This window comes from Mytilus trossulus, chromosome 1 (assembly GCF_036588685.1).
Source record: "Mytilus trossulus isolate FHL-02 chromosome 1, PNRI_Mtr1.1.1.hap1, whole genome shotgun sequence".
Taxonomy (NCBI): domain Eukaryota; kingdom Metazoa; phylum Mollusca; class Bivalvia; order Mytilida; family Mytilidae; genus Mytilus; species Mytilus trossulus.
In genome coordinates, this window is record NC_086373.1 from 50,478,856 (window position 1) to 50,505,798 (window position 26,943).

Sequence of the window (26,943 nt, forward strand, 5' to 3'; positions counted from 1 at the left end):
AAGGTCAACAACATAACACAATAAGTTAATCAACAAAGATTTTTATCAGCTATTGGCGATATTGAATTCGATCGCGGGAAACAAGTGCTTATCGTATATGCCTATGCTTTTATTACTCTGCTGAGCTCTTCTTAAAGATTACTATCACCGCTTTGTGGAATTAAATCAGTCATACTTTAATTAAATTTAAGTTTAATAATGTGCACAATTCGGCATTAACATATGTATACCATTGAATAATCAATATGATCTGGAAACAAACTACTAATTTACAATAATCCGTTTCCTAATCCAAATAAAAACATTTCATATGGTAAAACCCAAGCAGTAGAATGAATAAAATTAAACATTCAATTTACACTACCAATCTACCGGTTTAATAGTCAAACAAAGAAAAAACTATTGGTCTATCACCAAAAAAAAATCCAACACATAAACAATGGACAATAAATTAGTCTTTTAATATCAGGCGTTTTCATTCGAAAATTCATTCTTCACCAGAAATGAGGATCTTGTGTATAATTGCGGCAGCAGTCCTTTTGTGCCAATTACTGTTTTTTAGGGGTATCATTTGCGCCAAATTTTGTTTTCCAAAATGTATCAATTGCGCCAATATTCGGAACTCATTTGCGCCAATTTACCTACACAGATATCTACCATAAATATTAATGATTAATATTAATTTTTATTTTTGCCTTAAAAAGTGTCATATGTTCGGAGATATGAAGATGAGCATCTAGAGAGAAATGAAATGACTTAAATTGAATTAGACAGTCCATGCACAGACAGCGAAAAAAACTTATTGCTTTGCTGAATATTTATTACAAGTTATGCCAAAAGAGAAGGAAAAAGAAGCTTTTGCTGATTACATTTTATCCAAATATATTGACATAGTGCTTTGTTCCCACAATCCGTAAGGGCTGAAACTCTATCTATCACAAGACGTACCAGTAATGGAGCAGAAGCATGCCACCGGAATTATTATCTGCTGGTTCCAAGTCTGAAGAAAGGAGGAGGGAAGTCGTTTTTCTTCTAATTGGCGCAATCGTATGTTTTATTTTTGGCGCAAATGATACCATGCAATTTAAAAACAGGTGGCACAAACATAGCATTGGAGAAAAAATGTTGTGGCACAAAAGGACGTATTTTTGGCGCAAACGTATCTCTCCAATAATGGCAGTGTGCATGGCACATACCCCAATATGCATGTATTTGCTAAAGACCGAAGGAAATTAAGAAAAACATTATTTTGTTGCTGTTTTCACATTTTCATAATTTGAAATAATTTTGTTTGATTTTACATTCTTTACCAATTATTTCTTTTGAGTCAACGGCTAATAGATCATCTAAAAGTGTATAATTATGATAGTTTATAATCTCCACGATACTATCTATAGACTGCAATTTCAGTCATGAGATTAAAACTGAACATAATTTGATAAGCCCTTAGTATAATGCATTTAGAAATGAAATATGTACAGATAAAATATTTCCGAAAATATAGATATATAAATATGAAGCTATGTACGAAATATATACATTCATGCATTATTTGAAAATTAGGGTATCAAATATGAGATACCTTATCACATGATCAGTTATGCAAATACATACAAGCCCTGATAATTAATGATACTGTAATTATCGTTCGACTATGACGCTCCGTCATTCGTACGCATGTCACGTGATCGATTCCATAATCTGATAAATCATATGAAAAATAAGGAAATGTGGTATGATTGCAAATGAGGAGATGTGGCATGATTGTTGATGAGACACTATAGAACAGTTATAGGACAATGTTATGATTATTTCCATAACAATTTGTAACCTGTAATTTAACCTCTTGCAGAACTCCCTCGCAGTCATCCTCGTAAAAATGAAAGTGAAGTCCAGTTTACAGTGACTATGCTGATTCAGACAACATTGATCCAAGGTTGATTTGTTCAGTCTTTTATGTCCCATTTTGGCATAAAGCTTGTCATTATTCAGAATGTATGTATCACTGGCATTACAAAATGTTAGATATTGAGCGTTCCTGAAGGAGGTGAATCCTTGCTCTCTGCTCCATGATATTATTTTGGCATGACTGTATATGTATACTGTTGATCTTGTTGTCGTTTAGAAAGTCATGTTTTCGTCAAGTAGGAGTTCGCTCGCTTAAATGATTTTTAAGATCTTCTTCGCTTGTTATTCAAATGTAGAATCATATATAGATAGGTTTGCTTGAAATAAACGCAATTCACATTTCAAAGTGACAAGTTCATTCCTCTATATTTCATCGTGTGAGCATTGTAATGTTCTAACTTTCACTTCTTATTGGTGAATATTTACGAACTTGAGATGTAAAAGCTAATGCCTAAACTTTTAGCTAAAATAGGAAACTTGTGGACTTGAAAAGTAACTCAGTGTGTACTTTCATTATTGATTAAACAAGCACCTCAAATGAAAAATTTGTTTTTAGTTAAATATAACCCTTCATTTTTAAAAACAAAACATACTTGTCCTTTTTTTTTCTATATGGGAAAAGAGACGGTATAATAAGTTAAAACAACCTGTCAATGCCATGGCTTTAAACGAAAAATAGAAAATCATAGAATTGGGAATTCTCTATATTACCCAATTCTGCAACATATGATTTACTGGGAGAAAATCACAGATTGCATTGCAATCAAGCCAAACATATAAGAACAGTATTTCTTGTAAACATTATTTTAATAGCGATTAAAATAAATATGAAAATTCTGTAGATCTATACAACACTGTAAATTATTGTTCTTTGAACTATGATTATAAATAAAATTCGTAGAACACAGTATAAATCTCGTACAATCGTTACATGTATTAGGGGGATTCAGATCATTGCATATGGATCTCAAATATAAAGTATCTTTATTTTTTTCAAAAGTGGACATAGGCCTTCTGGTGACCTAAAATTTCTTAAATCGACATTATTTGGATATAGTTATCTATTGACATCTAAATCACATTTCCTGATTAAACACAGAAAAAGACCCATACCGTACGATATATCATATATATAAAGATTTTTGAAATTCTGACATGAAGGTGAAAAACGAGGATGATTATTTTGAAATTGACTTTGTCAAGGTTAAAAATGGTAATAGATTTATATCTGTATCCCTGTTTTCTTTTATAAAAATATAGCTTAAATAAAATCCGATATGCCACTGCGAAGAAGCAAACCATTAAAGGGAAATCTACAAGGGAGGAAGGTGTTCGGTTACCAAAGTCCGCATTTGTACGAGACATTCTGATAACAAGAGGAAGAAAAAACCCTTTATAGTGGATAAGTTTCATTGATAAAATCAGCATAATTTTTTATATCAACATACTATGTCGCATTTATATCTGTAAACCTGGCATATGATCTGATCATTACTTTAAACACTGTTTTACTGTTCAATAATTGTCATATCAGGGAATTTTTGTTATCGTGATACCAAATTTAACTTAAAGGAGATGATTAAAGATGTTTGACTTTGCTTATGGTATTTATCTTCAAAAAAAAATATACCTCTATTTGATATGCAGGTGAGAACTTAACTGTATCTTTCTCATGGCAGATTTCCCCCTTTTATGCACATAGTTTGAGACAAAAATGTTTTGTCATACAATATGGTAGTTCTGCTTTAAAGAGTTATAGTAATACAATTGAGAACGGAAATGGAGAATGTGTCAAAGAGACACACAAAAAAAACGACCAGAGAGCAGAAAACAGCCGAAAGCCATCAATGCATGAGTCTTCAACACAGCGAAAAAATCACGCATCCGGGGGCGGGCTTCAGCTGGACCCTAAACAAAAATGTGTAGTAGTTCAGTGAAATTGGACGTCATACTAAACTCCAAAACATACATTTGAACTAAAATTAAAAAAAAAAAACACATACAAGACTAACAAAGTCTAGATGCTCATGACTTGGGACAGGCGCAAAAATAAGGCGAGGGTTAACATTTTTTGTGAGATCTCAACCCTCTCGTTTTACTTCTAGCAAATGTAGAATTAACTTAAACCACTTCTGGTGCATTTGACCATCGTAAATAAAGAATATATACTTGAATGTTAAAACAAAGTAGTAGCTATTGTCTCAACCTCGGGTTTCAAGTTTTACACCGTTGGGGAAGATGGGTGGTAATTTGAAATGTTCGTACTTTTTGTCTATTGAGGGCGGGTATAAATCATGATTTCAAGTAAACACTCCCCAGATTGTGATAGTGAATCAACTGGCATCCCCAATTCAATTGACCACGCACAAAGAAATCTCCATACTTCCAAGTTTTATGTATACTTTCATGAGCATGTATTTATCGTTTCTTACATGCTTTTTCAAAGAATGAACACTGAAAATTGTAATGTATTCTATTACATTTACAAACCACGCACCTGAAAAGTATACAAATGCGCGAGAATGTTATGAATAACAACACCACGCTCTTGATCAAAAGTTTGCAAAGCCAAAACATTAAACGTTAAATAAACAGAAATGACAAAACGACCACGGTTTAACTTTGTCTGCATTGAGGGGTTGCAACTGTAAATCTGGTATGCCATCTTTCATTTTATATTTACAAATATGCGACATAAAACAGTTTGAAAGTGACACTCTCATGAAGGATTATGGTAGTTCAAGGTCAGACAAATATTTACTCTTTGTAACAAACATTCCATTAACAACGTTACCATTCATATTTGATGAAAACGAACAAAACACATCAATGGATTAAGTAATAAACACAGAAAGTTTTTTGGAAGTGCCTCAAGTATGTATTTATTTTAGTTATAGAGTGCGTTTAGTAATAACGAACGACAGAACGTTCACAGTTTATTGCACCGTAAGGGAACACTAAAACTAATGATAGGTTTCGTAAAGTTATTTTGTTCTTTTAACAGTGTGCATATACTCAATGCGAGTGTGGCCAAGTTCTAATATTTAGCATCAGGAAATAGTGATACAGCATCTTTAGAAAACTGAAGGAAAACATTGATTTATGTTACTTTGCATTTGGTCAATAAACAACTTGCAATGCTTGTAAAGAATTGAATTGTCAATAATTGAAATATTCCGACGTTTCTGATATGTTATTTTTTTTCCGTTACCATAGAAACGATCCGTGATGTCAATAAATCACGTTAAACTAATGACAGGGAGAAAACCGCAGCAATCTAACATATTTCCATTTCCATTAGAGATTTCCGACACTAGGTCTGTAATTAGGAGACAGGACTACTGGGATGATATTTCATCTACACGATGTATCTATTTTCTGTCAAGGTTTTAGTTATAAAACGCTTTATAACATTTTGATATTGTAACAACGTAAAAATCTGAACTAAACCTGATCTCTTAAGTTGCAGATTAAGGTTGCGATGATATGTAAGAACTGTTTTGTGTATTTGGCTTGCCAATCTCAGTTTGATTAGAGTACCAGATGAACTCGTCATGCGCACCAAAATCAGTATCATACGATACTATATCATACAGTATTCTATGGTAACCTGTTTGCACGATATCTTATGGTAACATATAGTGTCCTAAGGTATTTAAAACGATAATCTATTAAATTGACCTTTTTTGTTTGAGCGTTACTGACGAGTCGTTTGTAGATGAAACACACATCTTTAGACTGATATATATGGTGAATTTATCTACGCATATACTTAAAAAATCTTGCAAGTTATATATAAACGATTTTCATAAACAGTAGATATTAAAGTATAAATCATTGTTTGACATAACAACATCGAGATACAGATTATAGTGCTTATTTAAACAATGATCGCTTCTATTTTTACTTCCGAAAAGATCGTAGATAACCACAGTTCATAAGCGACATAGGCGAAAGTTGGCACTGAACATTAAAAATATTTATACTTTTTTTTAGTATATATCTGTGTCAAGTATTATATATAAATAATACGTATTTTTATCTTCTTTAGATACTTTCGTCCAGGAACTCATTGTTATATTTTATTACCGGAGTGTAATAAAATTTTGGCGATGTTGATAGTGATTAATATATATATATATATATAGGTTTGAACGTAGTTTTCAATTTAGACTCGTTTATATTTATATATATATATCTTGATCATTATTAATGATAATATAAGCTCACCTGGCCCAAAAGGAAAGTGAGCTTTTCTCATCACTTGGTGTTTGCGTCCGTCGTCCGTTAACTTTTACAAAAATCTCTTCCTCTGAAACATCAAGGCGAAATTTATCCAAACTAGGCCACGATCATTATTATGGTATATAGTTTTAAAATGTGTCCGATGACCCCACCCGCTAACCACGATGGCCGACATGACTAAACATATAACATAGGGTTAAATGCAGTTTCTTGGATAAAATCTCTGAAACCATAGCATTTAGAGCAAATCTGACTTTAAGTTGTTCAGATCTATCTGCCCTGAAATCTTCAGACAAATCAAGCAAGCCATGTGTTGTTGGTTTGCTACCCTTGAATTGGTAATTTTAGGGAAATTTTGCAGTTTTTGGTTATTAGGTCTTTCCACTTTTCGTGGAAAGACCTTTTGTTTTTCTTCTGATTTTTTTTCTTCTACCGTCTGAGATGCTTTTTTGTCTTATACAACATATCGAATGGATTTTTGGCCAGTGATGTTATACAAGAATGGGGGTTTCAAAACTCACCCTGTGTGACATTGAAACATTGAAACATTGAAACATTTTTTGACCGAACACTTATTCTTATAGGAGTTATCTCCCCGTGTCCCCTATTTCTTGTTATCGCTATATCTCTAAAAACGTAAAAGATTTTAACAACTGTTTCCACCAAATTGTTCGTCTACTCTTAAGAATGATTTTGTTAATTTTGACTGGAGTGATCGGAAGACATCTTATGGAAGTTATTTCACTTTGAAAGTTTAAGATAGGCGATATGTTGGATAAATTCATACGTTATAAGTCGTATCTAGGCCTACAGTCTTTTGATATGAAGTCATTGGTCCATTTAAATGAAATTAAGGTATAGGTCAAAGGTCAAGGTCATATTATAAATTTTGAATTTTGCTTGTTTAATATCGTTATTCAAAAGAAACTGTTACAGTACACGATATGATGTGTTTGCCAAATAACAGTTTACCATAAGGCGCAACTTCAAACTATTTAAGTCGAAGAATTTTGGGTAATGTATTTGAATCAGTATTTCTCCACAACCATACACGTGATTGACCTGGGGTCTTTTGATTTAAGATCACTGACCTATGACCTCAAAATTGAGGTCAAGGCCAATGGTCAATTTGACGTTCAAGATTTTGACCTTTGCTAAAAATTCTTTCTGGTTCATTATAAAACAATTAAGTCTTCTGCATAAACTTATTAATCTGATTTTTTTTTATCAGTTTGATTTACCACATTACATCAACACGGAGTGACATTTTCTAACATCGTTTTTTTAATATCTTTCTTATTATCGAGGTGGAAAGACCTTCAATTGTTCTCTGAAGAATTGGTTTTTAATTAGAATCATATTTAAAACAGTGTGGTCCTGGCCATAGATTGACGACCTAAATTATCCCATTGACTGGTACAGATTAGGTGAACGTTTGTCGGTAACAATCACTGCTCACTATGTAATTGTTAAAGACACTGAATCTGTGGGGTCACCAAAGGTTCTCAACACATAAATAAAGCAATTCGAAAAACGAATCCGGAATGATATGATGTGTTGATTTATATCAATAATATAAATCAAAACATAAAGGTTATTCCTGAATAATTTTTCGAATTATTTTATTATTAAAGGCGTTAAGAACCTTTGGTGACCCCACAGTTTAAATTCTATAATAAGTAAGAAGTGAGCAATGGTCGTTACAGACAAACGTTCACCTAATCTGTCCCAGTCAATGGGACAATTTAGGTCGTCAATCAATGGTCAGGACTACACTGTTTTGAATATGATTCTATCTTCAATATATAATTATTATTGATAGAGATAAACTGTTAACAGGCTCAGCAATACTATACAGCAAAGTAAGATCCACAAATAAGTCAGCATGACCAAAATAGCAAATATTGATGAGTTATTGCCCTTTATAATCATTTTTTAACAATTTTGTAAAAAAAAAATTTTTTTTACATGAGATTACTTTTTTTCACGGGGATATTAAAAAAAAAAAATAATAAGTTGTGTTGAAATGATTTGATTTATTAACAGTTCAAATAAATTAAACATTTGCATGTGCACTGTGTGTGGTATCAACTACTTCCGCACATGAGAAGTATACTGAAAAGTACGATAATGACCAATATGAATTTTTATTCAGTATAATTTAATTTAATTAATTTTCTTGGCGTGAAACAAGGGGAACCTTTATCGCCTTTGCTGTTTTTGTTTTTTATTAACGACATTATTCAAGATATTTCCGTTGAAACAGATAAGGACATCGTGTCTCTAAATGGATTTTTAGACCCATAACTTAAAACGGATCCAACCATACTATCAAATAGAAAAAATTGTTGTTCAGTAGTCACATATATTTGTTTCAATGAATTTATTAGTGAAGATAAAGCTCTTGATCCTTGTTGAGATAAACGCTTTTGAGTTTGTAAAATTTTCCATTATAGTGTGGCAATACATATATTTGCACCTGTCCTAAGTCAGGAATCTGATGTACAGTAGTTGTCGTTTGTTTATGTAATATATACGTGTTTCTCGTTTCTCGTTTTGTTTATATAGATTAGACCGTTGGTTTTCCCGTTTGAATGGTTTTACACTAGTAATTTTGGGGCCCTTTATAGCTTGTTGTTCGGTGTGAGCCAAGGCTCCGTGTTGAAGGCCGTACTTTAACCTATAATGGTTTAATTTTTAAATTGTTATTTGGATGGAGAGTTGTCTCATTGGCACTCACACCACATCTTCCTATATCTATTTTTAATATATTTGATCTTATTTGCTGATGATACTGTACTTTTTTGAAAATCAACGAATGTGTTGCAACATTTACTGAATAAATTACTACTATAGTGTAATAAATGGAACATAGAAGTAAACACGGAGAAGACAAAAGTTGTTGTTTTTCGAAATGGATGGAGGCCTGTGGTAAACCTTTTTTATTACAACGACAGAGAATTAGAAATTTTGAACTCCTATGTATACCTCGTTGTATTGCCACACTATAATGGAAAATTTTACAAACTCAAAAGCGTTTATCTCAACAAGGATCAAGAGCTTTATCTTCACTAATAAATTCATTGAAACAAATATATGTGACTACTGAACAACAATTTTTTCTATTTGATAGTATGGTTGGATCCGTTTTAAGTTATGGGTCTGAAATATGTTTTTTTTTTTATCGTGCTGGTGATATAGAGCTTATATATAATAGATTTTGTAGATTTATTTTAAAACTTGGTAAAAAAGTCCCTACAATTTTTTTATATGGTGAACTTGGGCACTTGCCATTTCATATTTTAGAACAAACGACTGTAAAAAAAAAGTAATTTCATGACAATTACAAATCTAATTTCAAACCTCATTAAGAAAACGATTTTTCGTAAGTGTCTTTAAAAGGTTTTTGTAACATTTTTCAAACCGATTAATTTTAAAATTTTTAAAGCAATTTGCAAAATCTATTTTGTCAGTTTAAAATGACAAATTTTGGCGTAAAAATTCACGGTCTATTAATATCAGAAAAAAATCAAAACACTCTTTGAAAAATTCATCTTTATTTATTTATTTTAATTACTTTCGAAGGATAACAACTGTATCTTAATGCGGTGTTCACACATTGCCGATTATTTCTCCCGTTAGAGATCAGACAGCGATACGACACAAAAAGTGAAAAAGTCGGATTGGTATCCTCAATTATCTGGAATGTCCTATAATTGTCTGAACGCAGTCGTTTTAGTTCGTAACAGATTCCTTCTGGTCGGGAAGGGTCCAAATAGTTCGGCAAAGCACCCCGACAGTTAGGTGCGTCCCGTAACATTCGGGAAAACTCAGCCGATTTTGTATAGTCGGATTACAATCGTGCCTATGTCGTGACAGATTCTGCTGTATCGGATCGAATTCCTAACAATGTTCTGTGTATTCGGGACGGTGTCCTGTGGAACGGGAATGATCTGGAGAATTTTTTCATTGCTGTTGTTCTGCCCGCGATTGAGTCCAGATTGCATCCAGATCTTGTCGATTGCGAACTGTTTTTGCCAAACCGTTCCAAAACAGTCCCGTTATTAATTCTAAATTCGTCAATGATACCAACGTCAGAGTCCCGACAATTACAGAATACAATGCGACTGAGACCAGACAAAGCCGTTTGCAATGCGATAGAGCGGACCATGATAGGATTACGTTCCGACAGTACCTGATCATCCCGAGTATGCCGACAGTTTTCGAACGGATAACTTCCGTCAGCGTCGGTTCACTGTCTTGTCACTATCTGATCTCTGTCGGATTAGATTCGGTAGAATCGGGACGCAGTCGTGACAGACTCGGTCGAATTTTACCTGGCGAAAGATACAAATCGGATTAGAAGCGGATTTAGAACGGGATTATCGGGATAAATTCGCTTGGAAACGGTTGAATATCGACGCTTCCTGAACAATATCTGATTGTTGTCGTGATTAAATTTTTTTTTTTACAAATTTAAATTAAAGTTTGAATTTCCATCCACGATTCATAGGATCTTGATCAGACTCTTAATAAATTTTAATCGTGAATGGTCCTGTTAAAGACGGCAGTAAAAATCGTGAATGTGTGACCTAGAGTCAGACAGTATAGATTTTTTTTTAACTTGTAAACAAAATTAAGTATACAAGGTTTGTTGCAATGCAAACTATTGACTAGTCGTATGTTTCTAGAGAACAAAGACCATGCACACAAGGCGAGTCTATATATTTTGTTCACTTTGTCAAAGTAAACTTGTTCAGAAGAATTTTACAAGTGCACTTTAAGAGAGTCGGAAGGTTTAGAAAATAACTAAACAAGTACACAAAATTAAGTGCACAAGGTTTGTTAAATGCAACTTTACCACTTATTTTTGTCAACAAGTTAAAATTGAGAACTGACCAACTTGTTACTATTAAAAGCTTTCTTTGTGTTGGAATTGCCAGCTTGAGTCAAATTTTCTTATTATTTAATTTGTATAATTTGGGACTTTTAGTTAAATCGAATATTGAACCTGAGTTAACTAATAACAGTACATGTCTAACACATTGGAATATTGAACGAGACAATACTTCTTAATATGTCTAACACTTTAGAACATTGAAAAATACAATACTTCCTAATATGTATAACACTTTAGAACATTGAACCATTATCATTTTTTTTAACCAAAAAAACACCAATAGCATTATTTCTAGATCATCGAAAGCATGCAAAGGACAACCTAGTGCTTCCAAACTTTCTATTTTGCCATAATCATGTTGGCATTTCAATATTACATATTGAAAGAGGTGATAAATTCGGGGAAAAAAACGTATTTGCACTGTTAATGTATTTAGCCTGGATATTCCTTTTCCAACTTGAAATACCATTCTTTAATTATGCATATATGGCAAATTATTGTTGTCTAGATATTGTTTTGCCTTTTTGAAGTATTTGGAAAACTGTAAAAGCTTCAATAGAATGCTAATTTTAGAAAAAAATATACATTAATTGTATTTCAAAAGGATGAAATAAATTTCTTTGACCTAAAAACGAGAAATTAATTTTTATTTGTGGGCTTAACTTATCGATCTCCGAAGAAATATTATGTTTGATAGCAGATGTGATGATTTCTAAGAATGAAATTTTCTTTGAATATTGCGTTTTAACCACTTTATTTGCGATTCATTGGAATACAATTTTATTCCTTTTCTATTGCAAGGGAAATAACTGATTTTTTTTAATCCTATAAGTAAACAGAAGTTATCTGTGATTATTTAAAGTTGATTTTTTTTCAATTGTTTGTATTCACAATGCTTACAATATTGTGTGTCGGTAGCCTGAAAAAAGACTAGAAGTGGTCTGTTAAAAAATAGTTCGTGATGAGATAGCTTGGTTCACAGAGGTTGCGTGCCAAACAGCTGTTTCTCCCAACATTTATATAAAATAAATGTCATTTCATATGTTATCTCAACTCCGACAACTTTTGAAACTAGACTCATATATAGCAACGGAATGTATGATTTCCAGATCTTTGCAATTTAGGTCTGTTACAGTTCCCATATTTAAGGAGGGGTTCATTCAAAATATGTGTAGCTAAAATATAATACTATAAATTTAATGGTATGTCAAATCCTACTTTCAGGTTGAATTTTACAAGATGATGATAACTTTCATCGAACAAAAAGACTTAACCTTTAGTCCCGTTATTCATAAACTATACCACATCATCCTAGCCTGAATCCGGATCTATTTTAATGTTCACTATTAACTGTAAACACTGGTACTCGCCTCTGATTTATTTTTTTAGATATTAACACGTACATCCATGGGTATCATTTACCAAGAAAAAGTACCGAAGGATGACAGGGAATAAGGGGTCTGCATTAATTATCACAGTTAACTGCTGATTCCATTATGTATGCAATCTTTATATGACAATACATTTTGTACAAGTAATCTTAAAATGGTGGTCCTGGTAAGGTCCTCTGCCCTCTCCTTTGCGATGGTAGGCATTACTTTTGGTTGACCTTGCAGTGGTGTCAATTGTTTTTTTTAGTGGAGCTTTAGGTGATGGCCAGTACTTTAGGGTGGGGTTGCTGTGGTATTTATAGTTTTTGGTTGCTCTTGCAGTACTGTCAATTGTTGTTTTTTTTAGCTTGATGTGTTGTTTTGTTTGTGATGATTGCTGTGATGTCAATCGCTGTGTTTTTTTGTTTTTGGTGGTGGCCAGTACTTTTGATTGATCTTGCTGTTTTGTCCATTGTGTTTGTTGAAGCTTGATTTGGTGTTTGTTTTTGGTGGGACTTGCGTTGGTGGTCATTACTTTTGGTTGAACTTGCTGAATTTTATTGGGGTATTATTTGTTTAGATAGATCTTACTGTTGTGTCCATTGTATTTTGTTGAACTTGATGTGGCGTTTAGTGTTGGTGGTGTTTGCTGTGTCGTTTATTGTTTTTTACTGAGATTGTGTTGATGACCATTACTTTCGGTTGAACTAGCTGTAGCTTGCTGTGGTTTTTATTGTTTTTAGATGATCTTGCTGTGGTGTCCATTTTTTATGGAGCTTGGCGTAGAGTTCATTGTTTTTGGTGGAGCTTGCTGTGGTATTAGTATCTATTTTGTTTTGTGGAGCTTGATGTGGTTTCCATTGCATTTGGATGAGCTTGCTGTGATGTCCTTAATGGAGCTTGTTGTGTCCTCTGATTTTGGTTGTTCTTGCTGTTATGCTCAATGATTTTGGTTGAGCTTGTTGTGGTGTCCATTGTTATTTGGGTGGGCCTTGCTGTGCGTCTATTTATTTTGATCAAGCTTGTTGTATCCATTGCATTTGGATGAGCTTGCTGTGATGTCCTTTGTGGAGCTTGTTGTATTGCCCATTGTTTTTGAACGAGCTTTCTGTGGTGTCCTTTGATTTTGGTTGAGCTTGTTGTGGTGTCCATTTTTTTTTTGGGGTGGGTCTTGCTGTGCGTCTATTTATTTTGATCAAGCTTGATGTGGTTTCCATTGTTTTTGGTTAAGCTTGATGTTGTGTTCATTGATTTTGGTTGAGCTTGTTGTGGTGTCTATTTTTTTGGTTTGGGCCTTACTGTGCGTCTATTTATTTTGATCAAGCTTGTTGTGGTTTCCATTGTTTTTGAACGAGCTTGCTGTGGTGTCCTCTGATTTTGTTTGTGCTTGCTGTTGTGTTCACTGATTTTGATTGAGCTTGTGGTGTCCATTGTTTTTTGGGGTGGACTTTGTTGCCCGTCTATTTATTTTGATCAAGCTTGATGTGGTTTCCATTGTTTTTGGTTAAGCTTGATGTGGTATCCTTTATATTTGTTGAGCTTGGTGTGGCATTTATTGTTTTTGGTTAAGCTTGCTATGATGTTTTTTTGTTTTTGATTGAGCTTGTTTTGTTTATTGTTGTTTGTTCATCTTGATGTGGTGTCTCTTTTATTTTGGTTGATTTTGTTCTGATGTCCATTTTTTTTAAAAGTGGAGCTTGCTGTGGTGTGTTGGTTGATGTTTGAGTAGCATCATTTGGTGTTCATTGTTGATTGAGCTTGGTGTGGTGTCCATTGTTGATTGAGCTTGGTGTGTTGTCCATTCTTTCGATTGAGCTTGGTGTGTTGTCAATTATTGTTAATTGATCTTGCTGTGGTGTTCATTGTTGTTGATTGAGCTTGGTGTGGTATCCATTGTTGATTGAGCTTGGTGTGTTGTCCATTCTTTCGATAGAGCTTGGTGTGTTGTCAATTGCTGTTAATTGATCTGGCTGTGGTGTTCATTGTTGTTGATTGAGCTTGGTGTGATGTCCATTGATTCGATTAAGTTTGGTGTGGTGTCCTTTGTTTTAAGTGGATGTTGATGTAGTATCCATTGTTTTGGCAGAGCTTGGCGTGGTGTCCATTATTTTTGATGGAGCTTGCTGTGATATTAATAATGTCGAGCTATCAATGATTAAAATTATATTTTTGTACTTAAATTATACATGTACTTGGTTTTTTTAAGTATCACACAACAATAGCATGTATGAGAAATTTGTAGGTTTTCATTCATCTGTTGTTGGGTGTTCTTGTGTTTGTTTGTGTTGTAGTTCTTTCATGTAGTTTTGTCATTTAAGCAATACTGTTTAACATTGCCATATAAGCGGGTGGTTTGGCTGGCCATAAAACCAGTTTCAACAATTTGAAAAGCAGTATACTATTGTCGCCTTTATACATTAAAGAAACACATTCATCTATTTAAAAACTTTTTTTATTTTTCCTTTAATCCTTCAATATAAAATATACCTTTAACAATGTAACTTTGCATTCAGCATCAACAATTTTATTATAAAGTAAATGTTGGTCAAAACAGTGATTGCAAACACTATCAAAACCATCATAAAAATGCAAGACAAATATCTATGATAAAAAACAATAAATAAATTCAAATAAATTCTACATTCAAAACTGATGTCAATAAACACTTATAACAAACATTTTGTAACATTAACTATTTATTAGGATGCATGCCTTCCAATTCTAATATCACTATAAAGTTTTACCTCAATAACTCGAGATAAAATATTAAAAATAAATTATTTCCAAATTACATCAAAAATATTCTGAATAATCAACTCTTTATATTTTATTAATACACAAAATTTGAAGAAAAAATTAACAGAACTGGCAAGATATTTTAGGCTTATGCCGTCATGGATTGTAAAACAATCATGGCTTCTAATCAGAAAATACTAAGAATTTAAATCCTGAATCACTCACCTATCAATTTATATCTTGTATTGCTGCCTATCTTCTATAATTTCAATGTAATCGGCAATATTAGAAAATTGGTCCGAAATCATAATTTACCTTAAGGGTTATTAATCCTAAAAGAAGTCACCAAATGGATTTGGTCATATAAGCATTTTTGTGAATCAATTCATTTTACCCTTATGTTCTATTTTTAGTCATGGCAACCATGATGGTTAATTAGCATAAACAAAAAGCAAAACTTCATAAAAAGATGCTGGAATGATCATTAAATTCATCTTTGTTTGAAATTGGTTCAGGAGTTACAGAATAAATGTAAATAAAAAGAAGATACAGATGATATATGTACACCAAGTGACAAAAATAGCTTACATAGCCAGGTGAGCTGAGATGAAAAGCTTAGGCAATTCATATTTTTATAAAAACATTTTAATATATGGAATAATGATACATGTATATTGTGTTTCAGAGTTACAACAAATGTTTGCTGTTTGTAAGAAACAGGAAGAAATAATTCCTTTAATACTGTAAAACTTTACACTATTCACAAAAAATGTGACAAAGTATAAAGCATATTGATACAATTTACTAAACAAATAGCATTGTCAGTATGAAACTGATTACAGTACACCAACTCATAACAAATAAATAACAGTCGCTGACAATTAACTTTAATGTATAAATATGATAGATAAATAAAATTTAGACTAGATTCCTGTATAGTCACTTGCAGCCAGAGTATTTATACATCTGAGGAGGAGATACAGACTGCAGTTGGTTATTTTTAGTGGTTTTTTTTTTAAATATGAACCAATTTGATGTTAATATTTTATATAGTTTGGCAGATATGATTTTTTTCATTGAAATATCTGCTATATTTTTTATTATCATGTATGCTGTTGCATTGCAAGGAGTTAAAAAAAATAAAAATACCAGTAGTATTAATATAAAACAATGGCAGTACTAATCTTTAATTTCCTGACTGTATCAAAATGAGACTTGTGTTTTCAGATGCATTTGACTAGGTACATGGTTATTGGTTCATTTATAATATGCAGTAAACAATATAACAATATATTCAGAATCAAGATTGAAAAATAAATTGATACATAGGCTCTGAAAAATCCTGTATGAATACCATATGTTTCTGTGTTTTAATGTTTCATACTTGGAGATCTCCCTCCTATTAAAATGTTCAGAAGGGAAATTTCATGTAGTCATTTTCACACCATTTTTTGAGCACTTAATAACTATTTGGCGGAAAAACCTTCTATTTTGAGTCTAAAATGACAAAATCGCAATAATAAATGTACAGAATAATTTCATAAGTTAAAGTATTACCCTAAACAAAATAACAAATATTGTGTCAGATTTGATTATAATACTTTATATCCGATTAGGGATCATGTACAATGTTAAATAAAATAAATAAGTCATCTATGAGAGCATTCATCTTTTACAGGATGAGCTGTTGATACATGAATAGAATGAAAATTATGATTATTGTTTTCTTTTCTTGTTTTAATATTCTCTTAGCCTCTACATGGACAATACCATGAAACCTTCCTTCCTTGTAATATTTTCAAAAATGCCATAAATCTTTGAAAAAATATGATCTCTTGCAAAGTTAATGTCATGATAAAAAGCAAACAATTGCAATTCCAATTGCAAGGATTGTGAAGAATTCCATAAACTAAAAATTCTTAATACTGAAGGTGAGATTCCAGAAAGCATGAACATTATCAGCAGGATCTCGCCCATCAAAATTAGGTTAATCACATTAATAGTAGACAAAAGGATTTGAACCATGTCCAAACGGTGATGATTTCAATGATATAGGACAGTTGTTTGATGTAAAATATACAAGACACTTCTTTAAACTAAAATTCAGTCAAGCAGAGGGAAAAAACAAATATAGTCATCAATACCAAAATATATTTTTTCAATTTCTATTTCATTGAGAACATATTTGATTACTAAGCTGAAGATAATCTTACATCAATAAATCTATGACTAGTTATAAAATAAGTATGTAGATATCTTTTATCAAATGAATTCCTGCACCCTTTTGTTAAAACAAATGATATTCAATGCCATAAAAATTAATATTTTAGTCATAATAAACAGAAAACATCGTAATTTGTTAAACCAAAAATGTTTATTTTATCACTAATTTCATTGTTTTATGGCGACAGAAACTAAATGTTTGCTGTACATAATTCATTTAAAATGGTAGACTAACTCAAAACTGTTTTTCCACAAGCTTTTATTATCTATATAATTAACAAATTGTAAGTATCCTGTACATACAACAATCTTCAAGCACATGATTACGCAATAGCTGTGGATTTTAAACAATAAAACTTTGGTCCAACAATATGCTGCACAAAAATACTTTTAAAATAAATAAATCAGTTATAAACTTATACAATATATTAGAAAAATTATCATACCTGATTTACCTCAAGTTTATAACTGTTTCGTTAATTCTACCATAAATTCTGATTTAAACAAAACCGTACTGAAGCACACACTTTACTTAATGTAAAGAGCCAAAAACTTAGAGAGACTTGGTTTTTTCAAAATTTTGTTTTGGGTAAAGATAAAAGGTAAGTCACAGGCTATGAATTGGACATACATTATTAATTTTTTCATGCATATTCAAAACCACAGTACCTAAAAAAAACAAAATATTCAGATCCGAAAGGGTTCTGTTTGGCTAGGTTTCACTATGACAAAATGATTGCAAAATAATGCTATTATAATTCTTTTATCACAGTTTAGAAAACATTTACCTCAAATAATGTAAACGATAAAAAAACAAATGGTTGCCTATAAGATAAATCTGCATTGCGTAAATTACATAAAAACATTTCTATCACACATGATGAACTCCTCTGGAATGCAAATCAGAAAGTCCAAAACCTCTTTCTTTATCATCTTTCATTGGTGGAAGCAACGTCACATGGTCCATTTGTACATTATTCTGTAACAATATATGATCATCAGGATGGACATATCCATTTTCCCGTAGATTAGACATACTTTTGGAATGAGGAAGACTGCCTTTGTAATGTGCATTGAGATTCGAGTCACTACGAATATAGGGAAGAATTGTCTCTCTCTTTTTTGCTTGATTTTGGTCATATTTAGCCTGAAAGTATGAAACAGTTTAGTGTATATAGTAATGGTGTTATTACATAAAAGATCTCTACACACATTAGCTCAAAATGGAGCTTTCATTAGAAGAAGCCATATCAATTATGTGTATCAGTGGGGTAAAATGTGAAAGCATGAAAATATAGTACATGCCAAACAGTTTACTCAAGTGATAAGTAGGAGTTTAAACTTTCAACTTTAGATGTTGTTCATCTTTAAAGCTTTCTTTGTTCCAGTTCAAATAAAATTGAGACCAAAAATAATTTCTTGGCATCTCTGAAAACTCTCAGTTTAAAATTGCAAGGTGTTTTATACAATTGCTTGTTCAATTATCAGCATAAAGCCAGTTCAGTTGTTTAATAAAATAATTGTGTACATTTCAAAACACAATAGATCCATTGGCAAAGTTAACTCATTGGCAATCCAACCTATCTTTTCTTTTTATTCAAATACTACTGTGATCTGAATTTGTACAGGTAGTTACAAATCATTCCATTACATCTTTTAGTCACCTAATTTTCTTCATAATCAGTTTCATTAGAAGTGAATTTATGGTTATAGTTAATTACAAAATTTAGTGTTTATAATAAGTCCTTGCAAACAAGATTTACATTATTTATAGGTACCCATACACATTTATAATTATATACATATGTTTAAAAAAATAAATAAAATAAAAACAACTGAACGAAAAGATAGATATAAACTGAGAAGTTTTTGAAGTCAGCATGCAAACAAGAAAAGTAGTGATCATACAAGTTATTTTTTAGTTTTTAGGTATGTTTTTTTTTGTTTTCTAGAAAAAGATGAAATTTAATGATAAGTGCCAACCTGAAATTGTAAATAGATATAAAAAGATAATAATAAAAGATGAGTTGTGCCTGAAAAAGAGCAAGTGAATTATAAGTACATACATAATAAAATAATTTGCCACATGCAAATACATACCAAAACACTTTTCATTTTTCCTTTGATACTTTACACACACTTGTTTATTTCTAATAACGAATTTCACTTTCTATTTATTTACAAGTTCAAAAACAAAAATGCAAGGTCCCAGTATTTGTAAATAATTCCCTCTGGCTACATACAAAAATTTGAAAATGCAGAACATCTCTACACCTCCAATTCTGACTTATGAATTATATATAATATAAATTTAAAACTCCAAAATTCCCTCTTTCATTTTCTTCATACATTGTGTTGATTATTATGTAAATTTGGCCCACTCTTTGAATGTGAAAAGTTACTATTTAAAAGTGCTTTAATGCTGCTTTCACTTTGAATTTGTGGTAAAAATTGTTGTCTCTTTCTCTCTTGATAAAGGTCAAAAGTTGCCTAGAAAATCAAAATAGTAAATTAAATATAGACCGTCATAATTATTAAAAATTACAAATACTTATTACATGGTTTTCTCATGGACAAGCTCTTCATAGTTTGGAAAAATTTGGAGGTTTTTCTTGGAAAAGAAAAAAAAGTTGAAAGCATAGAACAGAGTATGAAGTTTCAGTAGCTTGCTTAAGGGATTTATAACATAAAGAATTATTCAACAAAAAATAGACAAAAAGTATTGAAAATTAACCTTTCTGCATTTGTAGAATCAAAAATAGAAAGAATAAAAGACTTTGATCGAGACAAATAAAGAATCAATATACAGTTTTTAATAGAAAAAAAATAATAACATCAACCAATGTGAATTTATTTAAAAGCAGGAACATTCACCACACAACTATAAACTGGATTATTTACTGATAGTTGTCTCCCCTTAATTGAAATATATCTTTTTTTTGAATGAAAAGATTCCTGGTCATGCTGTGCCTAGTTTAGATTCAAGTATGGAGAAGCCATAAATTGTTCATATTTAATAAAGTTTAAATTCTTCGGTTCAATATTAAATTTTGAAATTTATTTGTCAACAAGTAACAACAAAATAATGAAGTAATTTAAATTCAAAGAAGATGCTGATCTTGTACATGTATTGACACAGATTTCAAAAACTAAAATACCTCCTAATAATAACATCAAGAATGTTTGCCTATATGAAATTTTTACTCTGGCACTTGCTATGTACCTAAATTTTCACCTAGAAGGCAAGCGACAGACCAAAAACAGACATACTGACTAAAAAACCAAATGTCTTGGTATGATCAAAGTCAGGACACAACAAGAATGTGTCCCCAGTACACAGATGCCCCATATGCACTATCATTTTCTTTGTTTAATAGACTGTGAAAATGGGGAAAAATCTCCAATTTGGCATTAAAATTAGAAAGATCATATCATAGGGAACATGTGTACTAAGTTTTAGGTTGATTAAACTTCAACTTCATCAAAAACTACATGGACCAAAAACTTTAACCTGAAGCGGGATGAACGAATGAACGGACGCACAGACCAGAAAACAGTGCTCATAAATGGGACATAAAAACTGTAAACAAATACATATTTTTTCCATACTAACCTTGTTATAAACTAACACCCCAAATATTGCGACCATCATGCCAATAAAATTAGACATAGTAATAGGGTTCTGTAAAACGAACAGAGAAGCACCAATTATAACCACTCTCTTTGTGGCATTAGCTACAGCATAACTTAATGTAGACACCATAGCCAGGACAGTGAAGGCAAATACATTCTGTAACATGCTGAACAAGCCATCAAAAAACAATAATAATACTGGAGTGGCCAGCGACTTTCCCTCTACCTGTAATGAAAATATATAGTTTAAGACAAACAAAAAAAATGACCTGACAGTATTTGTTTCACAACAAATTAAAAACAAACCCAACACAATGAGATATGAATGAATCCAATCAATTGTATACCAGAAATTACTTGGTAAATCACAAAGCAGATGCCGTCTTAGTCACTAAGTTATTCAATACACTTGTTAACCACATTCAAAATCAAAATTTAACTCTTTTAAATCAATAATAAAGACATTTGTTTTACCAGTTTTTTTGTAAAATGGAAAGGAATAATTTCCTTAATGGCAATCCCCCATATACATTTATTGTGGATTCTAAACTTATTTTAACTCTTCAATTATTTAATCAATCTGATCATACTTATAAGATTTGATTTAAACTTTAATTGTATCAATGACTTCATCTCTAAGTGAAATTATCTCAACTTTGAAATGAGCAATCATGCAGGATCAAGATTTAAAGAAAAGGTATATATAACAGCCTGCTTGTAATGAATTGTGAGCATATTTGACCCTTATGTACATAATTTTATAGCTGCCATTATGTCAAAGATGACATCTACCCCATATTTAGCTACTTCCTTTTTAAGAACTCTATTACTGCCTGCTTGTAATGAATGGTGCATTTTTTACCCTTTATAAGCACATTGTCAAAGATGACATCTATTTAACTATATCTTTTTTAAGACCTCTTTCTATTGTCTCATGTAAATGTACCATATTCCCTATGTGTATACTCACTACTGTATCCTCACTGTAGATAATTTTTCTAAAGTCAAATATCAACCAAACAGGGAAGAAACATAAAGCAGATATTCTACACAGTAACACTAGTAATCGTAAATGATGAAGACCAGTTTCATGTAGACACTGAAAAAAAAAGAAAATAACATAAACTGACACTGTTTAAATCCATCTACATGTATACTAAACATGTTTAAATCAGCTACATTCTTTACGAGCCTGTAGATCAGTGGTTGGTTCATGTCTGTCATATTTGTTTTTTGTTAATTATTTTGTAACAAATTAGTTTTCCTCAATTGAATTGTTTCATATTTTTTGTGGCACAGACTATTATTACAGACTATATGGTATGGGTTTTTCTTATTGTTGAAGGCTGTCTGGTACAGTTGCCTCTAACTTCTTACATTTAATTGTCATATAATATGCATTGACTGTAGTGACAATTCTTACCTTTTTAGAGAAAATAGTCATTAACGAGAATCCCAGTGTAGCACCAAGAGCACTGAGTAATCCCATAAATTCAAATGATACTTCAGTTAATGTAGCAATGATAACACCTCCTATGATGGGCAGTAATGATAAATATACCTGAAAGGCAAACAAAAAGCTAATTTAGAAAGTTTAATTGCATTATTTTTTTTCTGGTCTGTATCAGTATTTTTAAAGGAAATCCAGTTGTTCAAAAGGCTCTCAAACTCTTAGTCACTAAACTAGTTATTCTTTTCATTATACTTTATAATTTAGTTTTACAATAAACTGGAAAATTCTGTGCTTTTTTTTTCAGTCATGGACTCTATTTAATGTCATTCTTTTCATGCTTTTATTTGAATTTTGTGATTTTCCTTTTGGTATATTTTCTTACTTTTCTGATATTTACCAAAATTTGAAATATAAATTAAACTAAACCAGTTTTGTAATAGATTTATAGGCTAAGTAATAGAGCACAGGACGTTTGCACTTTTTCACCTGTAAAACGATAGGACATTTGCGCTGAAATAGTATGGACATTTGCGCGTTTAGTTTAGAATCATCTGTATTAAATTGACCGGACATTTGCATCTTTTACCTATAGTTGACTACCTGTAACCTTAATGAGAAGTTATTATTACGTAAATAAATTTAACTTATATTTGTCATTAGTTAGTTCACATCTACACAGTCTTGAACATGGATTTTAAAGTTATAGTGACTAGAAAAAAATGTATATGTCTTGATGGATTTTTATATCGTTTCGACCAAACCCTAACAATTGGAGACCTTTTATGGAGATGAACCGTTAAAAATTGTAATGCAAGAATTAAAATGGACAATGGGAATTCTAATATTTTGAGTCAGAAAAATTATCATAATCATCAACGATGTGAGGACAGAAAAATTAAACGCCATCAGCTAAGAGTGTATGCAAAACAAAAGGCTGCCGACAACCTCACACAGACTACCAAAAATCATTTGTGCTGGATTGATAGATGTTGGTGAGATTCTTTACATCCTAAAAATTTACAGTCAGTTTCAAAGGCAATGTATAGAGTGAGAATACAATCTAAATCAAATTTGCCTAAGTCTAGAGAAGATGTTCACACTCTCTTTAAGGTTATCCTGTACAGACCTCAAAATTCGAAAAAAATTCTTCAAGTCAACAACAGAGCAAATGGAATAATCTTTTGTACATGTATAACCAATTTAGAATGTTTGTGTTATGTTGAAGAAATTTTTACGAACGTAACATTTAAATTTTGCCCTAAAATAAAAGAGGAGGGAAGTCATAAATATCAAAAATTGCAAAAGCGCAAATGTCCATTTTTTTAAAAGTGCAAATGTCCTATGTTTTGAAGCGCAAGTGTCCAGAAAAAAAAGTGCAAATGTCCTATGAAAAAGCGCAAACATCCTGTGACCAAGTAATAAAGCAATATTTATATTCCTTTCAATTTATAAAATGTATTGATAATTCATTTCTTAATTTTGTTTTCCCAGACAATACATATATAAGGTTCAGACAGTAATTCAACAACTTAATCTTAAAAATGAACACATGTAATGACTAATGTGTATTAATGAAAATAAAAATTAAATGTTTCAAGTTTGATTTTTAACTGATCAACTAATGTGCATCTTTGCTAGCCAAGGGTTACGATCCACTCCCACTCTCTTCACCCTTGGCGGATTAAGCCAACATTTGTGATTTCAATGTTGCGCCATCTACCGGAAGATTAAAGTCACTTCCATTCCGAATACATTATTCTTGACCAATGGTAGCAATTGAACTCTTCGAGTTGGAGGTAAAAACATGGTAGCGTCTAGATTCTACACACTTCCAAAAGCCGGAAACAAAAAATATACATCATTCAACATTCATGCATTTGTGCAAGAAGTATACAAAGGAACTTCTATAAGTCGATTTAAATAAAAATATTAAAATTTTCACTGAATGTGGTCGTATGTTTAGGGATGTAAAGATTTGTTGCACAATAAACACGTGGCATTTGTTTACAAACACTTTCTATATTTACACGTGATCATGTTATAGGAGCTTTTTGATTGGATGCAGCGAGTTTCGACTGCAACCAATAAAAATCTGTACCTTGCGTCTCAGAAATGTTAACTCAATCCGCCAAGGGCCAAGAGAGCGGGAGTGGATCGTAACCCTTGGCTAGCGAAGATGACTTTATATGTGATGAATGTGTCACATGTTTATACTTACTGAATTGTGGTTGGGAACAATATACTTACTGGATATGTTTGTGTTTCCCCAAGCAGAACTCTTGAAAGAACAACAGTAAATAATGGCAAGGTGGCTTTCACTGAAAATAATAAACATATGTCATGTATGTTAATAACTTAAAGCTTAAGGTATAATTATATACATGTATGGGAGTATATGAATTCTTTTTTTTAATACTTTGCCAAAATGGTCTTCTGACATGTTCATTGATATTGGGTTAATGTATAGGTCACTATGTTAATTTTCAAGCTTTAGCATGTTTAGGTATGTACCAGCAATTCAAAATGTGAAATTAACAGAAAATTATTTCTGACATAATGTATTGAAAAGCCCTATTCAATGTGTAATGTACATGGTTGTTAGTACATGTACAAATGTATGATATTTCTCTTACATTTACAAAATATAGCCATATACAATGTACAAATATAGAATTTCTTTTTTAAAACTATTTTCTGCAGCTGTGGCTAATTGTTTATCCATCTCCTCGATTACTTTCCTTTATTTTGCACGGTTAAATCAATTGTGATTTGAAACATGTGAAAACAGGCATTTTTCAACTACTTTATATGCTAATATTCAAAAAGAGTTTAGACCATTGTAGACCATGAGAAATATGATTTTATAAGATATTACCATGTTTAAACATGTTAAAAACATTCAGTAGTTGTTGTTTGTTGATGTGGTTCCTAAATGTTTCTCGTTTCTTGTTATTTATATATATTAAACTGTTGGTTTGCATGTTTGAAATTTGAATAGTTTCAAACTAGTCATTTGTGGGCCCTTTAATCTTTATACGCTGTTCGGTGTGAACCAAGGATGTGTGTTGAAAACTATATATTGACCTATAACAATAAACATGTACATGTATATTGTGGTTTACTATTAAATGTACAAAATTGTGACTTGGATTGAGGTTTTTTTATTGGCACTCATACAATGTAACAGATCTCCTTATATCTATGTTTTAATGGCTCTAAGATAGTATTTTTGTATTAATTATCCTTAAACAAATGAATATGTTATACATTTATATATACAAAATAAGATGTGGGGTTCACTTACACCTATGAGACAGCTAGACACCAATTCGATACCAAAAGACAACTACCATGACTACATCAACATGTATGGTCATGCGGGGTATAGTACATGTATATATGTTCCTTGGTCATGCATCCTCCTCAACAAAATCAAATACAGAAAACTTATGCTCCTCAACAAAATCAACTACAGAAAACTTTACAAGTCATTCAAGTGTAACCAAAACATGTAAAAAAAAAATTAAACTAATTTGCTGTTTTATATGTACATGTAGTTACATATATAACTTATAGCACGTACATGTATATATGTAAAGACAACACACTATGGCAAAGTGACATACACCTAAAGTACATGTCAGCAAACAGTACATGAAGATCTGTTATCCTCTTGTAGCACCATACATGTGCCTAAGTTGAAATAAATTGTAATGTCTTTGATGACCAATTAAACAAGGATACAAATGATATTGTTTACAATTTGTACTATTAAATGGTGTTGTTTTGATCAGGATACACAGTAATCATGGTAATACAGTTGAAATTATCATTAATGATAAAAATTATTATTAATGATAAAAATTATCATTAAAAATAAAATTGTAACTATTATTTACTTTCTGTATCACTAATGTTTGTAATATATACTTACCAGTGTGGGCGTATGAAACAGAAACTATCCAGATGCTGACATGAGAAGACAGTGATGACAAGAATTTCCCCAATGCCAGTGGAATAATCATGGTGAAATAATATCTTTTAGGAACATTGCCTGTGTGTGGGACACCTAGAAGTCCTAGGATCGGGCCTAAATAAACTGCTGCTGATATAAGCTGGACGAGAGTCACTGTCATAGGATACGGAAATTCTGTCAACACCAACTTTCCAATAATATTTCCGCTCGCACTGGAAATGTACCATACAATGCACACCAAGACAAGCTTGATGCCATAAAATATGGCCTCACTATCCATGGCCAGTTTTTTCAGTGATCAGATTACATTTTCCTTGCGTTATACTGTAGAAAACATGTATACAGTTTTGTCAAATGTCAACATCTGGAGTTTGTACACGTGTGACGTTGCCGACGATAAAAATAGTCAGCAGTGAATTTAAGCTGATTTTCAACCGGATATAAATGACATAGTAAATATGAATTAAGAAATTTTTATCCAAATACACTGACATAGAAT

General features: G+C 31.7%; 1 protein-coding gene across 2 annotated transcripts; it reads right to left on the reverse strand.

Moving 5' to 3' along the window:
* Nucleotides 1-14,857: 14,857 nt before the first annotated feature.
* Nucleotides 14,858-26,885, reverse strand: LOC134726697 (solute carrier family 35 member E1 homolog). 2 transcript variants are annotated; one of them, XR_010108624.1, is made up of 7 exons: nt 26,403-26,885; nt 24,716-24,786; nt 22,439-22,576; nt 21,986-22,114; nt 20,996-21,241; nt 19,483-19,872; nt 18,409-18,529 (listed from the first exon to the last, which is right to left on the reverse strand). XR_010108624.1 is itself a non-coding variant. In XM_063591115.1 (6 exons), exons 1-6 carry the CDS (start codon nt 26,722-26,724, stop codon nt 18,254-18,256), a joined length of 1,182 nt encoding a protein of 393 aa, XP_063447185.1. In that variant the 5' UTR covers nt 26,725-26,877; the 3' UTR covers nt 14,858-18,253. The 2 variants fall into 2 exon arrangements, 1 of the variants encoding a protein (XP_063447185.1); XM_063591115.1 differs by lacking the exon at nt 19,483-19,872 and having other exon boundaries at nt 14,858-18,529; nt 26,403-26,877.
* Between the last annotated feature and the right edge of the window lie 58 nt (nt 26,886-26,943).